At 43.8% G+C, this 16,665-nt stretch overlaps 4 protein-coding genes across 14 annotated transcripts in view; 2 read left to right on the top strand and 2 right to left on the bottom strand.

The window, feature by feature from the left end:
- LRIG2 (leucine rich repeats and immunoglobulin like domains 2) overlaps window positions 1-16,134 on the bottom strand; it is a 191,585-nt gene extending 175,451 nt beyond the window's left edge. For 2 of the 6 annotated variants that reach the window (XM_078332772.1, XM_035252490.3), the window contains exons 1-2: window positions 15,490-16,134; window positions 12,678-12,764 (exon numbers count right to left, since the gene is read on the bottom strand). The gene's annotated coding sequence lies outside the window, so the exon portion shown is untranslated. Of the gene's footprint in view, window positions 1-8,088; window positions 8,207-12,677; window positions 12,765-14,768; window positions 14,813-15,489 lie in introns of those variants that run through there. The other 4 variants (XM_078332774.1, XM_078332773.1, XM_078332775.1 and 1 more) reach the window with 3 other exon arrangements.
- The window catches only part of LOC118143092 (large ribosomal subunit protein eL37), a 64,059-nt gene extending 47,925 nt beyond the window's left edge, over window positions 1-16,134 (bottom strand). For 4 of the 5 annotated variants that reach the window (XM_078332779.1, XM_078332777.1, XM_035252495.3 and 1 more), the window contains exons 1-2: window positions 15,490-16,134; window positions 12,678-12,764 (exon numbers count right to left, since the gene is read on the bottom strand). The gene's annotated coding sequence lies outside the window, so the exon portion shown is untranslated. Of the gene's footprint in view, window positions 1-7,569; window positions 8,207-12,677; window positions 12,765-15,489 lie in introns of all 5 variants that reach the window. The other variant, XM_078332778.1, reaches the window with a different exon arrangement.
- Window positions 11,836-12,694, top strand: LOC128928291 (zinc finger protein ENSP00000375192-like; the record flags this gene model as incomplete). The annotated part of the gene is made up of 2 exons (XM_078332780.1): window positions 11,836-11,977; window positions 12,115-12,694. Coding segments are annotated over 2 exons (312 nt in total), but the record flags the coding sequence as incomplete, so codon positions are not given.
- Window positions 16,135-16,226: 92 nt separating the features above from the next.
- The window catches only part of SLC16A1 (solute carrier family 16 member 1), a 37,734-nt gene continuing 37,295 nt past the window's right edge, over window positions 16,227-16,665 (top strand). Inside the window, exon 1 of one of the 2 annotated variants that reach the window (XM_035252491.3) lies at window positions 16,227-16,387. The gene's annotated coding sequence lies outside the window, so the exon portion shown is untranslated. Of the gene's footprint in view, window positions 16,613-16,665 lie in introns of both variants that reach the window. The other variant, XM_035252492.3, reaches the window with a different exon arrangement.

Genomic DNA, 16,665 nt, shown 5'->3' with positions numbered 1-16,665 from the left:
AGTATATTTTTATATATGCCTATATTTGCTGGAGAAGCTAGTTTTCATCAATATTTTTCTGAAAGATGGTGAAAGGTAGAGTAGGCTTCAAGTCAACATTTTTATTGCCTGTCATACTTCAATGAAACTAACTGACATCAAAGGTTTATACTAATTGCAAAGTTCCCTTAGGTTTTTGTTTACTGCTCTATGTCCTAAAATAAGCAATGTAGCTACCTGTTGAATATTCAGATCAAGTCTTGGGGACTAGCATGGTTCTAAAAAGTTGACGGCTTTCTGGAGACACACTGATAAAGAGAAAACACTGGAATTCTAGTTATATTTGTTGGGGAGGTGAAGGCTAAGTTGTGGAATTTGTTGCAGCATAGATTCTTAAGAGTTTTGCCAGATAAATATAGACATAAGAGATAAAAATGGTTTTAGATTGAGCAACTCCATGTAAAATGCTTACAACAGTGCCTGGCACAGAGTATGTGCTAGAGTTAGCTGCTATTTATTATCGTCATTATGATACTGACACTCGCCACTTTGTACCAACAAATATTTAACAGCCATACATATACATCTATACAAATCAATTCGTATGATACCAAGAGAAGAAACAGCTCTTTTTGTAAGACATTTATAGTGATACATTTTGAAGAATAAAAGAAAGTTAAACTGTGACAGAAAAAATATTCCATTTCTTTGAGGCAATGTCCTTTGCTAGTTTGGCTGGAGCACTGCATCGAAGATTGAGAAAAGTTTATAGTCTATGGCTTTCCAAACAAGTTAAAAACAGAAATCACTAATACGTAACATAATAAACAGACACCAATTACACAATAATTTATTGCTTTTCAACAATTCTGGTGTCATAAAAATTTAACTGAACCAAACTCCCCATATATTTTGAATGCGAGAATCAAATTGCCCAGGGAAGTCAGGTACTTTGAGACAGGTCTATAAAGTATACTCTTGCAAAATTTTTTTCCAGATGAAGGTAGAATGCCAAGAGAGGCCGAGAGAAAAACAAATAACCAGCTGCCTACAGACTACCCTTCATAGGAATGTCCTTTGCCTTCATCTATGTGTGGCTCCATTTCCGAATGCCTTTATTTCTGGATACCTTCCAGTGTATAAAAACAAAGGGAGGATAGATAAAAAAGAACCGCAGTACACTTGTACTGGACTATCAAGAGGTGGAAAATGTTCTTTAATGAGTTAAAATTGCTTTGCAATCTTTTTGAAGGGAGTAGGCAAAAATCTTGAAAAAGAAGTCCAAATTCCTAGTAGAGATTGTCTTAGAAAGGTTAATTTTTCATGTTGTCAGGTAGTCATACCCAAAAACTAACACAAAATTTAAACTTATCTCCAATATGTAGCTAGAAAAATATATCCATGGAGCATTAGGCCTTTCTTATTTACCTTAACATATACTATTTCCCTCTTTCCTCCTAGCATTCTCTCCTAGGAAAAGGTTCTATGGCTTTTGCATTTTTTTTTTTTTTCCTTTTAAGAGACAAGGCCTTGCTGTATTGCCCAGGCTGGTCTTGAACCCCTGGACTCAAGAGATCCTCCCACCTGATTTTTTTTTTTCAGATGGAGTCTTGTCCTATAGTCCAGGCTAGAGTGCAGTAGCATGATCTTGGCTCACTGCAACCTCCACCTCGTGGGTTTAAGTGATTTTCTTGCCTCAGCCTCCTGAGTACCTGGGATTATAGGCACCTGAGACCACACTCAGCTATTTCTATTTTTAGTAGAGACAGGGTTTCACCATGTTGGACAGGCCGGTCTTGAACTTATAACCTCAAGTGATGGCCTGCATTGGCCTTCCAATGTTCTGGGATTACCGGTGTGAGTCACTGTGCCCAGCCCTGAATTCTTTGTTGATTTGTTTTCTTGAGATAAGGTCTTGCTCTGCCTCAGGCTGGAGGGCAGTGGTGTGATCAAAGCTCAGTGTAATCTCAAACTCCTGGGCTCAAGTGATTCTCTTGCTTCAGCCTCCCCAGTAGCTAGGATTACAGAAGTATGCCACCATGCCCTGCCAATTTTTAAATTTTTTGTAGAGACAGGGTCTTGCCACCTTGCCCAGGTTGATCTCAAACTCCTTGGCTCAAGAGATCTCCTGCCTTGTGAATCACTGAGCACATCCCAGCAGGCATTCTTTTCTTTTTTTAATTTATTTTTTCTTATTTTTTAGCTTAAAGGAATGTAAATTCCATTTTTTTTTTTTTTTGAGAGAGTCTTGCTCTGTTGCCCAGACTGGAGTGCAGTGGCGAGATCTCGGCTCACTGCAACCTCTGCCTCCTGGGTTCAAGAGATTCTCTGCCTCAGCCTCCTGAGGAGCTGAAATTATAGGCGCACGCCACCACACCCAGATAATTTTTATATTTTAGTAGAGATGGGGTTTCATGTTGGCCAGGCTGGTCTTGAACTCCTGACCTTAAGTGAGCTGCCTGTCTCAGCCAGCATGAATTTTTTTTTTTTTGAGGCGGAGTTTCGCTCTTGTTACCCAGGCTGGAGTGCAATGGCGCGATCTCAGCTCACTGCAACCTCCACCTCCTGGGTTCAGGCAATTCTCTTGCCTCAGCCTCCTGAGTAGCTGGGATTACAGGCACATGCCACCGTGCCCAGCTAATTTTTTGTATTTTAAGTAGAGATGGGGTTTCACCATGTTGACCAGGATGGTCTCGATCTCTTGACCTCGTGATCCACCCGCCTCGGCCTCCCAAAGTGCTGGGATTACAGGCCTGAGCCACCGCGCCCAGCCCAGCATGAATTATTAACCGTAGAAAACATATTAGGAGTTTGGAATGCCTAAATTTTTATTTATAAAAAAATTTGTTTTTGAGACAGGGTCTTGCTCTGTCACCTACGGTGGAATTCAGTGGCATGATCATAGCTCATTGCAGCCTCAACCCCCTAAGTTCAAGCAATCCTCCCATCTGAGCCTCCCAAAGCTGGTATTACAGGTATATGCCACCACATCCAGTTAATTGATTTTTTTGTAGAAATGGGGTCTTGCTATGTTGGCCAGACTAGTCTTGAACTCCAGGACACAAGAAATCATACTGCCTTGGCCTCCCAAAGTACTGGGGCTACAGGCATGAGCCACTGCTCCTGGCTGAAATGCTTTAATTTTAAAGTACAAAGATGACATCCATTTTTGTTTAAGGTTTTTATTTTCTTACCTTTTTGGTTTTTTTTTTTTTTTCTTTCTTTCTTTGAGGTTCTTAATGCTTCAAGAGATCCACCAATATACTAGAGGAATCCTTTCCATGAAGTGGTAAAGCTTGTGAATATGTAGTGTTAAAAAAATACCACAAAAGATGTAGGTATTCCAGAGAAGGTAGAGCAAGATAAAGATTTCAATTTATAAGCTAGTGATTTTTTTTTTCCTGAGACATAGTCTCACTCTGTCACCCAGGCTGGTGCGCAGTGGTACCATCTCGGCTCACTGCAATCTCTGCCTCCTGGGTTCAAGTGATTCTCCTGCTTCAGGTTCCTGAGCAGCCTGGATTACAGGCTAATTTTGTACTTTTAGTAGAGATGGGGTTTCTCCACGTTGGTGGGGCTGGTCTCGAACTCCTGACCTCAGGTGATCGCCTCAGCCTTCTGAGTAGCTGGGACTACAGGTGTGCACTGCAACACCCAGCTAATTTTTGTATTTTTAGTAGAGACAGGTTTTGCCATGTTGGCCAGGCTAGTATTGAACTCCTGACCTCAGGTGATCCACCCGCCTTGGCCTCCCGGAGTGCTGAGATTACAGCCATGAGCCACAGGTCCTGGCTGTCAATGATTTTTCCAAAATAATTAGGCATCCCTGGGAAGGAAATAGGAAATGAAACATTTTGTATATAATTTGGATTTGTAGGTGGCCTTCCTAAGCCAATTTATTAGAAGGTAAACAATAATTATAAAGAAAGAACCTGGTTGGTAAATATAATGATCATGAAACCTTATTAGTTTACATTAATTACCAGGAAAACTTAATTAAGAAGAGATCTGAATCATATAATAGAATTACTAAAACTGCTCCCTTGTTAATCTACCTAACTCTCTTCCATCTCCATTTAATTCTGTACACAGTTTACCAAGTGGAATTAAGAAGTGTTTTGTTTTTTTTTTAATTGTGTTTGAGATGGAGTCTTGCTTTGTCACTCAGGCTTGAGTGCACGATCCAGCTTCACTGCAACCTCTGCCTCCCTGGTTGAAACAATTCTCCTGCCTCAATCTCCCAAGTAGCTGGGACTACAGGCATGCTACCACAGCTGGTTAAATTTTTTGTATTTTTAGTAGAGATGGGGTTTCACCATGTTGGCCAGGCTAATCTCAAACTTCTGACCTCAAGTGATCCGCCCACCTTGGCCTCCCAAAGTTCTGGAATTACAGGCGTGAGCGACCACACATGGCCAAGAGTACTTTTTGTAAAAAAACAGCATGTACAAAGGTTCAGGGTTGGGACTATGAAACAGCTCTGCATTTTCCTGCCTCATTATTCTCTTCATCCCTATCCTTCCTTGTGACCTCAAGATTTTCAACAAAATAAATGAATGAAAATAATCCAGCACTTAAGAACAGAAGCTAGGAATTAAGTAGACCTAGATTTAAATCTCAGTTTTATAGTATTTATAAGCTACAAATTACCCAATTTTGACTAAGCATAATTTAGTGATACCCCTTTACGTTCTGGCAGATGGAATGAGATTACCCTAGTTTCTTGGTGAAGGCCTTTGTTTAGAAGCATGGTTCCAGTGACTGAGATTTCCTCCACTAACTCCTATAGTCTACACTTCCTTCATTCCACTGGATTCTGTTAAATGGTCTTGGTAGAGCCACTGTAGCCTGAATTATGCACTCCCATGTTATGATTAAAGCATTATTGGGCTGTGTTTCATTCATAATATGATCTTCCCTGGATTGATCAAATGAGTAACTAGTGAAACAAATGAAATACATATGATAGAGTTAGAAGGCTCCCAGATTGACTAATCTTTGAACCGAAAACAGGAGGAGCAAAACTCCATTATCTAGCCCTTCTGAGCCTAATGGGAACATAAGATGAAGGCCATGCCTAATCCTCTGCTTGGATGGCCACACTGATATGTTACCCATTTGCCTTGTATGGTTTTGTGCTTCTTGTTGGCCTCTTGTCTGGCATGTAACATCTCCAGATTCTAATTCCTGTTATGACTATAGCAAGTGTACATGAGAGAAGGTAATGAGCTGTGTGTACAGGGGGAAATGGGGTAGTGGTGAAGACAATGGCTGCAAGCAGAATGGTGTATTCTGAGCTTGTTGAATTACAGGACTTTTGGTATGGGGGTAACTGAGTAGACCAGCTGTCCTGCTAGGTGGCATACAACGAAGAGTATTCCTCTATGACAAGATTTCAGATTCTTTCTTGCTAGTAGAGGTGGTAAACAGTAAGAGGTATATGTACATCTCTAAGACTTTAAAAAGGATTCTCCCAAAGCAGTTATAAAATTAAAGGCCTCAGACTAAGGCCATTAATTTAAGACACTAGAAAAAAAAAAGAACTTGTCCATTTAGCTGTACAGGGTGGAGCTGAAGGCTGTTTAGTGCAAAGGATGAAGTGAGCCATTTCAGTCACTGTGGCCATGGTGACAAAAATGGAACCATGGGTTTTAGATAGGTGAAAATGCAGTTATACGTAAATCCACTAGGTCTCTTAAACTCAAATCTTCATCTGCCAAAGGTAACAATGAAAGGAGTATTTCCGTACAGGGAGGGGACTGCTAAAATGACCCTGATTCTGATATTCAACTTTTCCTTGAGGTCTTTCATAAATCACCCTTGGCACGAGGAAGGAAGCATTCTGCTTTTTATCTATTTCTTTTTTTTTTTTTGAGATGGAGTCTTACTCTGCCGTCCAGGCTGGACTGCAATGGCACGACCTTGGCTCACTGCAACCTCCACCTCAGGTGTTCAAGTGATTCTCTTGCCTCATCCTCCCCAGTAGCTGGGATTATAGGTGCCTGCCACCATGTCCAACTACTTTTTGTATTTTTTTTTTTAGTAGAGATGGAGTTTTACTTTGTTGGCCAGGCTGGTCTCGAACTCCTGATCTCAAATGATCTGCCCGCCTCTGCCTCCAAAAGTGCTGGGCTTACTGGCATGAGCCACCGTGCCTGGCTCTACCTATTTCTTAAATACTGTAACAGAGACTATGCTGAAACAGATGGGTCTGCTGGCTGCCATGTTTTGTTTGCCCTACCCCACATCTGCTTCCCTGGTCCTTTTTGTCTAACTCCCACATAATTTTTTGTTGTTGTTGGTTCCTCTTTTATAATAATTAAAGATAAAGTTAGGAGAATTTTTTTTTAGACAAAGTCTTGCTCTGTCACCTAGGCTGGAGTGCAGTGGCACGATCTTGGCTCACTGTCATCTCCACCTTCTGGGTTCAAGCGATTCTCCTGCCTCAGCCTCCCAAATAGCTTGGACTAAAGGCACCAGGCTAATTTTTGTATTTTTAGTAGGGACAGGGTTTCACCATATTGGCCAGGCTATTCTTGAACTCCTGACCTTGTAATCTGCATGCCTTGACCTCCAAAGGGCTAGGATTACAGGCGTGAGTGACCGCGCTCAGCCAAAAGTTAGGAGTTTTAAGAATTCTATTTTTCGACCGGGCGCAGTGGCTCACGCCTGTAATCCCAGCACTTTGGGAGGCCGAGGCGGGTGGATCACGAGGCCAAGAGGTTGAGACCAACCTGGTCAACATGGTGAAACCCCGTCTCTACTAAAAATACAAAAAATTAGCTGGGCATGGTGGCGTGTGCCTGTAATCCCAGCTACTCGGGAGGCTGAGGCAGGAGAACTGCCTGAACCCAGGAGGCGGAGGTTGCGGTGAGCCGAGATCGCGCCATTGCACTCCAGCCTGGGTAACAAGAGCAAAACTCAGTCTCAAAAAATAAATAAATAAGAATTCTGTTTTTCTTCTGAATTAATAAATAATGTATTACGTAGTAATGTCCAGCAAGTTTGGGCTATTATTAGTGAGAGTAGTGCTTTATGCAGTACATTGTAGATGCTTGAATTTGGATGCCTAGAAGGGTATGGGACTCCTTTCCCCCATGCCACTTACCACTTATTACTGACTTATACTGGGCTAATTAACTTTTTCCTAGTCCTTAAAGGCTTCTCAGTTTGAATCCTTGATTTAGATTAAACGTGACTGGCTGAAATTCAGGGAAGAGACTTACAAAGTATGAGTGTTTACTTTCATTTTTTTTGTTCTCCAGGAGTAGGCAGATATAAAAGGCATATCCAGAAGTGCCACCTTCCATCTGTTCTATGTTCCAAGTTTTTCTGGGTGAGGATTCTCTTTTTCTTTGAATGACTGATAAAGAGAACATCTACCATATAGAGGAAAACCTTTATACCTTACCCACAGGGTATGGCCTTATTCCATGACTGCAAAAAAAAAATAATTGTATCAGAGTACAATAATAGGCATAATATCTGAGCCCATGACTTGTGCAAAAGGTAAGACAGAGGGAGGGTAGGGAGGAAGGCTTCACTCTAATATGCAGCTCAAAAGTAGGTTTGGTAGCTACTGGACCTCACCTCAGCACAGGTGTCACAGGTACTGTGTGGAGCAGGGTTTCATGGCAGATTTGGGGTTCTCAGAGATCCCCACAAATTGAGTTTTATGCTTTATTTAAGCCTCATCTTGCTCACCAATACAGCAGTATGAAGGTCCAGGTAGAACTCAGGTCTGGCTCCCCAGGCAGATGGATACATAAAGCCAGTCACTGTGATGTAAGAGGCCTCCTTCACTGCATGAACCCCTCTGCGGAGTCACAGTAGGCTTGACATGCAGCTGTCCAGTAATTCCAACTATCTGTGGCTGCTTTGGGTGAGGGCTATAAAGTTTAGATTCTCACAGTGAATGATCTTACAGCATGGAATATGGGCACCAGGACACCCAGAACTTCCTAGAAATAGGTAACCTTAAAATTAAGCTGTTTGTTGGCTGGTGTGGTGGCTTACCTGAAGTCAGGAGTTTGAGACCAGCCTGGCCAACATGGTGAAACCCTACCTCTACTAAAAATACAAAAATTAGCCAGGCATGGTGGTACATACCTGTAATCCCAGCTACTCAGGAGCCTGACGCAGGACAATCACTCGAACCTGGGGGGCAGAGGTTGCAGTGATCTGGGATTGCACCACTTCACTCCCGCCTGGGCATAAGAGTGAAAATCTATCTCAAAAAAAAAAAAAAAAAAAAAAAAAAAATTAGGCTGTTAGCAGAAGCATGTCCCATCATCTTTGACCCCAACTTAGCTGACTGGAGACTGATAACTACCACAAATTCAGATAAGCAGGGTGTAGTTCTCTGTGGTGTATGTCTGGTCTCAAAGTCAGCTTTCATGGCACATGCTTTCATAATGTTTAGCTCTACCAACATAAAAGAAACCCAGAACAGGGTTTTTCTAAGTCAAGATGGCCTTAAATTCCATGGATTAGTCTTCTATGGTATTCACAGTTATCAATGACAATTTCTACTTGTGTATTGTTGGTGCAAACTAAATGATGACTACTTTTTTTTTTTTTTTTTGAGACAGAGTCTTACGCTGTTGCCCAGGCTGGAGTGCAATGGTACAGTCTCAGCTCACTGCAACCTCCACCTCCTGGGTTCAAGGGATTCTCCTGCCTCTCAAGTATCTAGGACTACAGGTGCCTACCACACACCCGGCTAATTTGTGTATTTTTAGTAGAGACAGGGTTTCAGTATGTTGGCCAGGCTGGTCTCGAACAGTGATTGGCCTGCCTTGGCCTCCCAAAGTACTGGGATTACAGGCGTGAGCCACTGCACCCAACCATGATGGCTACTTTCTGACTACTCTAGATGATACTGATTATGTGACCCTGGGCAAGTTACTTAACCTCTGTATCTGTATATGTCTGTAAAATGGAGATTTTAACAGTTCCTGGTTTATAGCATTTTTTTGAGGAGTTAATGAGTGTTAATACATAGAAAGTGCTTAGAGCAGTGCCTGGCATATGGTAACTATTCCATAAATCTTGGCTCTTAATAATTTATTATTGTTATTATTGAACTCCCTATCCCATTTGTCTAAAATAATTTACTAGAGATAGAAGAAAGGAGGGAAGGGAGAGAGGAAAGGAGAGACATGGGGAAAGTACTCAGGGTTAGGACTTTTAGTAGCTAGGGGTCAAGGAAGAAAACGGGTTTGGCAAATAGGTAGGACTATCTCTAGGAAAAATGCTTCCTAGAGAAAATCCTAAACAGTGATGATGTGGGTTACAAAGAGCATGGGTCAAAACTACCCCACTTTGCTGCTAAAGAAAAGGAGCAGGAGTCAAGCCATATCAGACCACAGTCAGAATTAGACTGACACAGATTGAGCCTCAGGCAATCCAGTTGAAAACAAATTAAATTTGTAGATAAGCAGGTCAAAAAGAAATATTCTCAGCTGCTTGTTTTCCATATAAATTGTTTTGCCATCTTTAAAGTTTTAAAGCAGTACTGTCAGTTTATCATAATTTTTTAGGTATGTTTCCAACTTTTGTGCTTTTTAATCTAAATAAACTTTCACATGATAAAGAAAAAAATGTACATGTTTCATATTATGAAGCCATTGCAAATATTTAAAAAGTAGTAAACAGCAGCCGGGCACAGTGGCTCATGCCTGTAATCCCAGCACTTTGGGAGGCTGAGGTGGGTGGATCACAAGGTCAGGAGTTCAAGACCAGCCTGGCCAACATGGTCAAACCCCGTATCTGCTAAAAATACAAAAATTAGCCAGGTGTGATGGTGCATGCCTGTAATCCCAGCTACTTAGGAGGCTGAGGCAGGAGAATTGCTTGAACCTGGGAGGTGGAGGTTGCAATGAGTGGAGATTGCACCATTGTACTCCAGCCTGGACAGCATAGTGAGACTCTGTCTCCAAGAGGAAAAAAAAAGGTAGTAAACACTATGTACAAGGATTCCTTAAGAAACGCACGTGTATGTGTGTGTGTGTGTGTGCACAAAAAAAATTCTCAAAGACCCAAAGAGGCAGTTAAGCAAATCTCTGGCCACCAGAATGACTAAACATATAAAAACCAAGCAATTGGAAAGAATAATTTTTGACTTAGTTGTCATGTTGAAGAAATTTTTATTGCAAGCATTTTGTTTTATAGCAAACTGTTTTGACCAAGTCATCTCATGCCAGTAGAGTGCCAGAGAAGTAACTGATTAGGATGCGTAACTGATACAGGCTGGTAAGATAAGTGATGGGTCAAAACAGAGCAAGGAGAGCTGAAGGAAAATGGAGAGAGGTCAGGCAGACGCTTAGAGTGCATCTCACCAACACTGAATTAGTCTTTCTTTAAAGGTGGCAAAATTCATCCTAGATCCAGAGGCAGACCTTCGAAAGCAGAGGACTACACTTGACATATAACATGAAATTAGATGGCGATGTTCTGAATGAGAGGGCTCTCAACTTGAAAGAAAGAATGTTTTTAGGATTGGCATTATCTCCTTTACTCTAGGTATTTGCTTAGCAAACCCTTTCTTCATACATGGTTCAAAAGCAAATCACATTTTCCATATTCCCTATTAAACTATTATATACTATGAGTGGGGGCAGTGTTCTTAATGACAAAATATTGTCATTTTAAAAGAAATGTTGTCATTTCTAAAAGAAATCAGGAAGATAATTCTATTTACAATAGCTACCAAAAAAATAAGATACCTAGGAATAAACAGAGGTGAAAGATCTCTAAATTGAAAACTATAAAACCTTGATGAAAGAAATTGAAGAAGACACAAATGAATGAAAAGACATCTCATGTGCATGAGAGAACTAATATTGTTAAAACAGCCATACTACCCAAAGTAATCTACAAACAAAATACGATCTCTATCAAATACCAATGATATATTTCACAGAAATAAAGACAATCATTAAATTCATATGGAGCCACAAAAGACTCTTAAAGGCAAACCAATCCTTAGCAAAAATAACAAAGATGAGGCACCATAGTACTTGATTGCAAAATATACTACAAGTTTATACTAACCAAAACAGCATGGTATTGGCATAAACACAAACACAGAGACCAATGAAACACAATAGAACCCAGAGAAAAATTCATGCATCTATGGCCAACTGTTTTTCAACAGAAGTGCCAAGAACATACTCTGGGAAAAATGGAAAGTCATGTGCAGAAGACTAAGACTAGATCCTGTCTCCACTATATACACAAATCAATTCAAAATGGATTAAAGACTTCAATATAAAACTTGAAACTAAGAAATTACTAAAAGAAAACACAGGGGAAATGCTTTACAACACTGGGTTGGGCAAGACTTTTTTTTTTGAGATGAAGTTTCGCTCTTCTTGACCAGGCTGGAGTGAAATGGCGCAATCTGGCTCACTGCAACCTCCGCCTCTCATGTTCAAGCGATTCTCCTGCCTCAGCCTCCCAAGTAGCTGGGATTACAGGCACCCACCATCACTTCTGGCTAATTTTTCTATTTTTAGTAGAGATGGGGTTTCACCATGTTGGCCAGGCTGGTCTTGAACTCCTGATCTCAGGTAATCCACCTGCCTCGGCCTCCCAAAGTGCTAGAATTATAGGCATGAGCCACCACATCTGGCCTTTTTTGTTTTGTTTTGTTTTGGGGGACAGAGTCTTCCTGTCACCCAGGCTGGAGTGCAGTGACACAATCCCAGCTCACTGCAACTTTCGCCTCCAGAGTTGAAGCAATTCTCCTGCCTCAGCCTTCCAAGTAGCTGGGACTACAGGTGCGTGCTACCACGCCCGGCTAATTTTTGTATTATTATTATTTTTTTTTGAGATGGAGTTTCGCTCTTGTTACCCAGGCTGGAGTGCAATGGCGCGATATCGGCTCACTGCAACCTCCGCCTCCTGGGTTCAGGCAATTCTCCTGCCTCAGCCTCCCGAGTAGCTGGGATTACAGGCACATGCCACCATGCCCAGCTAATTTTTTGTATTTTGAGTTCAGATGGGGTTTCACCATGTTGATCAGGATGGTCTCGATCTCTTGACCTCGTGATCCACCCGCCTCGGCCTCCCAAAGTGCTGGGATTACAGGTGTGAGCCACCGCGCCCGGCCCTTAATTTTTGTATTTTTAGTAGAGACGGGGTTTCACCATGTTGGCCAGGCTGGTCTGGAACTCCTGACCTCAGGTGACCCACCCGCCTCGGCCTCCCAAAGTGCTGGGATTACAGGAATGAGTTATCGAACTCAGCCAAGTTCTGGTGTTTTACTGAACAGTAGGGTTGCCCTTAATAATAAGGCATGATATATTACAAAATAACATGAGGTGAGAGAGATGCTAAGGACGCTGATTTGATCAGTATACAACATTTGTATTATGAAAACACCAAACTGTAACCCAGAAATGTGTACAATTACAATGCGTAAAATAAAAAAAGAATCATTTCCTGTATTTATTATTACTGAAATGGGCAAAATAGCACCTTCCTATTTACTACATCACAGAAATGACGGAATAACTAAGGGAATGTAAGTTAAGTAGGTGAGTTCCAGAGAACACAGTGTAATTTTATTTTTCTTTTTTCAGATAAAGCAATAGAACAACTTACTCAGCTTGAAGAGTACCTATATCATAATTTTCAAAGTTTGCATTTGCATTTCTTATTTCATCACTAATTTCCAAAGTTACAACTCTTACCTTGAAATCTTCCCAAGTTTTGCTCACTTAGCTACTGTCCGGCATTCTCCTGAGGCAGATTACCATAGCATCATCCAGTCTATCAACCTTTAAAACAGAAAGGTGAACCCTAAGAATTTTGTGATAAAGCTAAAAGCCAGTAGAGAGCACCAGGCCTTCTCTGGTTCTGATGTAATGATTCTGAAAGACTGCCATGACAAAATACTTTTATCTTGAAGATTGTACGTGTTCTTTATACTTAAAGAACCCGGAGTTTCTGATCATGCCAATCATTAGATAGGTGGCCTCAGAAAAGTCTTTTAGCATCCCTGGGCCTTAATTTCCATTTCTGTAAAAAGTCAGGGGTGCCTTAGATCATCTCCAATTTCGTCTCCACTCTGATTTCTCATCCTATGCTTCCTAGTTCATTTCTTCAAAATCGCATGCCTCAAATCAGGAAGAAAATCTGGCGGAAGAGCAAGAATTGTATTATTATTTTCACCAGCTCACCCACCACCCTGTTTCTATTATTTTCACCAGCTCACCCACCACCCTGTTTCTATGTTTCCAGGTAAGAGCCTTGAAGTTGCTTTTGGTTTTTCCCTTTTATGTACTTTAGACAAATTATGACATTAATTATAAATACAGAATACTTTCCAAGTTTTACCTATTACTTCTGCAGATACTTTGTCATTTGATTAGCACAACAGTTCAAACTGGTAAGTATTATTTTTAATTTACTGAGGCAACTAAAGCCCAGGAAAGTTCAGTGAATTAATTGCCCAGATTAACACAGATAGCAGTTATGGGATAGGTCTTCTTCGTCTTCTTTTTTTTGTAAGACGGAGTCTCACTCTGTCACCCAGGCTGGAGTGCAGTGGTGCGATCTTGGCTCACTGCAATCTCCACCTTCTGGGTTCAAGAGATTCTCTAGCTTCAGCCTCCCAAGTAGCTGGGATAACAGGAGCATGCCCCCATGCCCTGCTAAATTTTGCATTTTTTAGTAGAGACGGGATTTGGCCATGCTGGCTAAGCTGGTCTTGAACTCCTGACCTCAGTGATCCACCCTCCTTGGCCTCCAAGAGTGCTGGAATTACAGGTATGAGCCACCGCACCCAACCGGGACCAGGTCTCCTGCTTCTGAAGTTTTCTTTTCACAACACTGAAATTTCTATTAAGGCAGACCCAGGTTTTGTATCGCCTGAGGTACCTATAATTTTAATGACTATCTTCAAGGATAGGAGTACAAAACTACAATACAACACAAAGTATGATCCTGTGAACATACTGTTAAGGCCCTTCTCAGGGTCTATTCAAGGAAAGGGCCTCTAGGGTTAATCTTTAGAGTTAGGTTTCATGTAGTGTTTTATATATGCTAGACACTGAAATCAATCCTTTTTTTTTTTTCTGAGATGGAGTCTTGCTCTGTTGCCCAGGCTGGAATGCAGTGGTGAGATCTCAACTCACTGCAACCTCTGCCTCACACGTTCAGGCAATTCACCTGTCTCAGCCTCCCGAGTGGCTAGGGCTACAAACGTGTGCCATTATGCCTTGCTAATTCTTATATTTATAGTATTGGCAGGGCTTTACCATGTCCGGGCTGGTCTCCAACTCCTGGCCTCAAGTGATTCACCTGCCTCAGCCTCCCAAAGTGCCGAAATTAGAGGCTTGAGCCACTGTGCTGGGCTGAAATAAATGCTAATTTTATTATCATAATAACCCTGAGGTAGATATTACCCTTGTTTTACAGAGTGGAGAGGCTTGGAACCGTAAAATGACTTGCCTGAGGGCATAGAGCCGGTAAGTGCAAGAATCAAATTTGGAACTGAACAGATCCGGCTCCCAGGTCTATAGTGTGAATCACCACACTATGGGGCTCTGTAAGTCTTCTTTTGCGGCTCCTTATTTAACCACTTCTCACTACATACCATAGAACAGGCCCTTGTAAGTTTACATCTCAACCAGACTCTCCAGTCTCTCTAACTTAATTCTCCTTACCATCTACCTGACTGCTGCTGCCACCCTGGCACTGCTCTTAGAAGTCCTGGCTGCCCCAGTGACTTCTTTTCTCTGTGTTTATCAAATGTAAAAAGCAATTACTGTATTACTCACAAGTAGTACTTGGCCATGAATGCCATACTGTCTTCTAACATACTGAACTGTTATTGGAAAGCACCTGGGACCTCTCAGGACCTGATCCTCCAATCTCTACTCTTCTTCAATCTCGGGTTCTTCATTTGCAAACTAAGGCCTACCTCCCAGGGTTTTTATGAGAATTGAGGGGGAGGGTAAAGGAGGAAGACTGAGGGGAAGGGCAGGGTCCTGACAAGCAGCAAGTGCTCAACAGATGTTCCTTAATTTGTGCCTGACTCAGTCTCCCCCCCACCCCAAAACGGGCAAGCTCTTTGCAGGCAGGGGCCTTGCCTCATACTTTTTCGGTATTTCTCAAAAGTCCTGAACATCAGAGACACTCCATGGTTATTTGATCACTTCAACACACACACGTTGGTTATCCAGTCACGGCGGCTCTTACGATAAAAACAGGCTCTGGTGGCTTCAAATGCTGGCCGCTAACTGGCTGGGCCGTCTGGAAAGTTACTCCACCTCTCTGGGCCTCGGGTCCCTTATTTACAAAATGCTCACGGCAGTGCTTACTTCACAGGGCTGCGAGGATTACAGAGGATAATCCGGGTGAGACGCATCCCCAGCGCCGCCTGCTACAATTCTATCCACACAGGCATCGCCCATAAGCCTCCGACCCCTGCATTCTGGCTTCTCCACGTGGCCGACGTGCACACCCCTCCCCGCTGGGCCCGTCTCCCCACCCTCTTACCTGCCCTTCTTTCCCGCCGCGTCTTTAATACCCACCAGGGGCCAACCGCCGCGGGCCTGGCTCTGTGGTGAGCAAGTTGCATGGGGTCTCCCATCAGGACCTCCCGATGAGCCTACGAGGTCGGTTCTGTTACTGTCGCCACTTCAGGGGTAGGAAACAGTCCCGGAGGGATGGGGAACTTCCCGAGGTCACTGAACTGGTGTCAGGCCCGGAATGGAATCCAAACACATCCCAGTCCAAGCCCGGCTCCACAGCGCCGGCCCCCAGCCGTCTTCTGGGGTCCCAGTGGCACCCGCGTCCATTCAAATGCTGCCCTAGTCCCCCTCTCCAGTGGCTTCCCGCTACTCCGCGCGCGCATCGTCCCCCACCCCTCAGGGGCAGGCCTCTCGGTGGCTCTTCCTTTTTCTCTGCCAGAAACTGAGGGGTGAGACCAACGTTTGTGTCCCGAACCAGGGCAGCTTGCCTAGAGCTCGTCAAACAGGGACCAAGGGACGAGTCTGGCAAGGCGTGGTGGCTCCGCGCCTCTCTGCAGGGGCGCGGCGCGCGGGTCCGACTGGGACTGGCTCACTTGGTGGGGAGGGGGCGCCGGCGCGGCCGAGAGCATGTGGAGGCGCTAGCTGCGGTTCGGACGTCAGTATGGCGGGGAGGGGGCGGCGGCCCAGAGAGAAGACTCCGCCCTCTGTGCGCATGCTCCGGCCCTGGCGGGTTATAAGGCAGCCGCGCCGGCCGGGCCAGACAAAGTGGAGAGCGGCGACGTGACTGCCGGGCCGCCTGGGTGCTGGAACTAGCGAACGAGGCAGCGAGCGAAGGAGGGGAGCCAGACCCTGGGCCCCGTAGAACTCCAGCCCGCGCCACCACGTCACGCACAAGCTTGGCGCCGCGATCCGCGAATATAACGGTTAGTTGGGTAACAGCCGGCGGCACTCGGCGCGGACCCCGCGATGCCCTCGTTGCCCCGGTGGGGTCAGAGGGGACCTCCGGGGTTGGGAGACTTTGTGTCCGGGGAGAGAGGCGGCCCAGCAGAGGGCATCGTGGCCGCAGGCAGCCGCGTGGCCTCGACTGCAGTGCTGGCGAAGGAGACCTTGAGGCGCTGAGGACAGCGCCTGTCTCAGCGGCTCCGCTGGTGAGATGCCGGCCCCTGACCTGGCGGAGGAGTTGGCTCGTGGTGCCTGGTGA

Source organism: Callithrix jacchus, chromosome 7, assembly GCF_049354715.1.
Source record: "Callithrix jacchus isolate 240 chromosome 7, calJac240_pri, whole genome shotgun sequence".
Taxonomy (NCBI): Eukaryota; Metazoa; Chordata; class Mammalia; order Primates; family Cebidae; genus Callithrix; species Callithrix jacchus.
This window is presented reverse-complemented; position numbering and strand designations above follow the sequence as displayed.